Raw genomic sequence first — 3,525 nt, forward strand, 5'->3', positions numbered from 1 at the left:
ATGACCCCAAGAAGAGTGGGAACAGGACAAGAGGGAGGAGGCTCTAAATTATCCATCAGCACAGACGGGCCACTGGCCCAATGCATAAATGTATAGAGAAAATAGGTGGGGGCAGAAGGGGAGAGAGAAGGGACCAGGGTATAAAAAGAGCCCGCAAGGGACCGATTCCAGGATCCCAGCACCCAGCTCCCCCAAGCGCTCAGGGTCCTGTGGACAGCTCACCTGGCTGCAATGGCTGCTGGTAAGTCCCCTTGGCCTTGTCATGTACTGAGGGGCAAGGCAGGGGTGGGGGGCTGCCAATGGTTGGGGGCGCTAACCCTGGGCTCTGGGGCTGCTGGAGGGGAGCAGAGACGGCTCTGCCCAGACGTTTGGCCAAGTGTTAAATGTTCTCAGCCCCTGGGGGGAGGGGAAGGGCTGGCAGGAAACGGGCATCTCGTCGTCTGGGCCCCAGCCTTGCCCTCTGTGTCCCTCTGTGTGCAGGTCCTCGGAACTCCGTGCTCCTGGTCTTTACCCTGCTCTGCTTGCCCTGGCCTCAGGAGGTGGGCGCCTTCCCCGCCATGCCCTTGTCCAGCCTGTTTGCTAACGCCGTGCTCCGGGCCCAGCACCTGCACCAGCTGGCTGCGGACACCTACAAAGACTTTGTAAGCTTCCCAGGAATGGGTGCTGGGGGTGGGGCGGGAAGGGGTGACTTTCCCCAACCCCTGGGAGGCAAGGGGAGGAAACTGAGGAGTGAAGAGGTTGTTCCCTGAGCACACACGGAGGGGGCCTCCGAGTCAGGCAGTGAGGAGCATCCTTCCTCCAGGAGCGGGCGTACATCCCCGAGGGCCAGAGGTACTCCATCCAGAACGCGCAGGCCGCCTTCTGCTTCTCGGAGACCATCCCGGCGCCCACCGGCAAGGACGAGGCCCAGCAGAGATCCGTGAGTGGCCCAGGGCGGGCCGGCCGAGGGTCACGGGCCTCCCTTCTTCCAAGAAGGGGGCCCCTGCTCTCCGCAGGAGTCGGGGCCCTGGGGCGGAGGGGGCACTGGGTGGCAGGGCGGCCGGGGGAGGCCCCCCCTTGGGGCCGAGGCCAGCCGGCCCACCGCCCCCTCTGCCCGCCGCAGGACGTGGAGCTGCTCCGCTTCTCGCTGCTGCTCATCCAGTCGTGGCTGGGGCCCGTGCAGTTCCTCAGCAGGGTCTTCACCAACAGCCTAGTGTTCGGCACCTCGGACCGAGTCTACGAGAAGCTGAAGGACCTGGAGGAAGGCATCCAAGCGCTGATGCGGGTGCGGAGGGCGCCGCGGGTCCCCTGCCCTGGGCCAGCTGGCCCCGCTGGCTCCGACGAGGGGCGGGGGGGTCTTGCAGGGGCTGGGAGACGGTGCCCCTTCCTGTAGAGCAAGCAGTCCGACCTTGACCCCCGAGAACGCTTACTCGGTTCCTTCTGGGAATCCTCCATTGCCTTCTCTGAGCCCTGGAGGGGAGGGCCGCTCGCGGGGGGGTAGGGGGTGTGGGGGGGGGGAGTCAGGGAAGGAGCATCAGGCGACCCCTGGGCCTCTCTGTCCCTCCTCCCCTTCGGCAGGAGCTGGAAGACGGCAGCCCCCGGGCCGGGCAGATCCTGAAGCAAACCTACGACAAGTTTGACACAAACCTGCGCAGCGACGACGCGCTGCTCAAGAACTATGGGCTGCTCTCCTGCTTCAAGAAGGACCTGCACAAGGCCGAGACCTATCTGCGGGTCATGAAGTGTCGCCGCTTCGTGGAAAGCAGCTGTGCCTTCTAGTTGCTGGGTTTCCCTTTCACCCCGTCCCCACAGCCTCCCCTGACCCTGGAAAGGGCCTCTCCGGTGTCCACTGTGCTTTCCTAATAAAATGAAATTGCATCACAGCGTCTGAGTGGGCGTCATGCTATCACGGGGCGGGGGGCGGGGGGGGGGCGCAAGTGACTGGTTGGGAAGACAACCTTTGGCATCCTGTGGGGTCTGCTGGGGAGGATAACTGACCCCAATCTCCCTGGGCTAAAAAGAAACTAACACGTTCACTTCTGTCCATGGCACATCAAGTCCCCTGCCCAGGCCCCAGGCCCCAGGCCCTAGCTCACTGGGCAACCATAGGTCAGGAGCACCCTCATAAATTCCCTGGAGGCGTTCTTCCCTCCCCCATGGGCACCACAACACCAAATCTAGCCCCCAAGAGCAGGAAGAAATGGAAAGCAAGGCAAGCTATTAAGTACAGAAGCAAAATGCCCCAACATGGGAGAAAACAACGAGAGAAATCAGAATTACTTTTGTGCAGAAAGTCTAAGATGAAGACACGGTTAGACCCTCCCACTCTTGGGAAGCGGAAACAATGCAAAACAGCTTTAAAATATTCGGGATCTGAATGGTGGCAAGGGAAGTAGAGGAAAGACACTAAATCAGGGTTGCAAATTAAGTACCAGCAGAGGCCAGGTAGATAATTATGAAAGTAAGGAGGGCTGGGCGTGAAGGGATAAGTCCTAACTGACACTCCACTTCCGCATCAGGGGTACAGCCCAGATCACAGGGACTGGAGCAACCTGAAGAATTTAAGCCCCAGTGAAGTTGGGGGCCTAGCCAGACTTCGCCCCCTTTAGGACCACGGGGCAAGGTTGTTAAAGCTTCTGAATTTTTTAAGACACACAGGACATACAGACTTTCACGTGAAATCTGATTTTTAAAACATTAGTGACTAATTCACATTAAAAACATTTTTTAAAATATTTTATTTATTTATTTTAGAGAGAGCGTGTGTGAATGGGGGGAGGAGTGGAGGGAGAGTCAGGGAGGGGGAAAAGATCTCAAGCAGATTGGGCACTGAGCCAGAAGCCTGACTCTGGGCTCGATCTCACAACCCTGAGATCATGACCTGAGCCGAAACCAAGAGTTGGACACTTAACTGAATGAGCCACCCAGGCGCACCCATATTGAAAACATTTTTAAGGGCAAAAATGAACCCAAACCCATTTGCTCTTCAAGCTGTCAGTAAGTAATTTGTTCTAAGGGCAGTGGATTGGGATAACTTGTGAGAGAATGAATCAGAAATATTTGGACTTGAATTTAGGCTTATGAGTAGATTCCTTAACCTCTCTAGGACCCAGTTTTCTCACCTATAAAATGAATGATAACAAATTGCCTTGCAAGGCTGTGTTAGGATTAGGTAAAATGGTGTTTCTGCGGTGTTGACACATTACAGCCCTCAAGAAATTGCCGCTCTTTTACACTGAATTTTGGAGTGTTCCATATTTTCTGATGGAATGTTTAAATACTTGTTATCAAACCAAATTCTATTTTGCTAATCGCTTCTCAACTGGTTATTTCCACATGAACTTACAAAGAATGAAGTCTTTGGTCACCCAAACACCTTCGCTAAGTAGTGACTTACAAATCAATACTTAGATGCTCAGAGGAACTCTAGTATCCAAACATGATTTTACAAAATCAATAATTCTTTTATAATACAATAGTCAGTGTCCTAATTAATCTTTATGAAAAGTTCAAATTTGTATAAGCTATGATGGATTTTCTTTAGAA

At 54.8% G+C, this 3,525-nt stretch overlaps 1 protein-coding gene across 2 annotated transcripts; it reads left to right on the forward strand.

The window, feature by feature from the left end:
• Positions 1-1,862, forward strand: LOC116875497 (somatotropin). 2 transcript variants are annotated; one of them, XM_032871058.1, is made up of 5 exons: positions 1-241; positions 481-641; positions 803-919; positions 1,103-1,264; positions 1,558-1,862. In XM_032871058.1, exons 1-5 carry the CDS (start codon positions 232-234, stop codon positions 1,756-1,758), a joined length of 651 nt encoding a protein of 216 aa, XP_032726949.1. In that variant the 5' UTR covers positions 1-231; the 3' UTR covers positions 1,759-1,862. The 2 variants fall into 2 exon arrangements, with proteins under 2 accessions (XP_032726949.1, XP_032726948.1); XM_032871057.1 differs by lacking the exon at positions 1-241 and having other exon boundaries at positions 334-641.
• Positions 1,863-3,525: the final 1,663 nt, after the last annotated feature.

Source organism: Lontra canadensis, unplaced genomic scaffold (genome assembly GCF_010015895.1).
Source record: "Lontra canadensis isolate GAN:19392208 unplaced genomic scaffold, GSC_riverotter_1.0 scaffold41, whole genome shotgun sequence".
Taxonomy (NCBI): Eukaryota; Metazoa; Chordata; class Mammalia; order Carnivora; family Mustelidae; genus Lontra; species Lontra canadensis.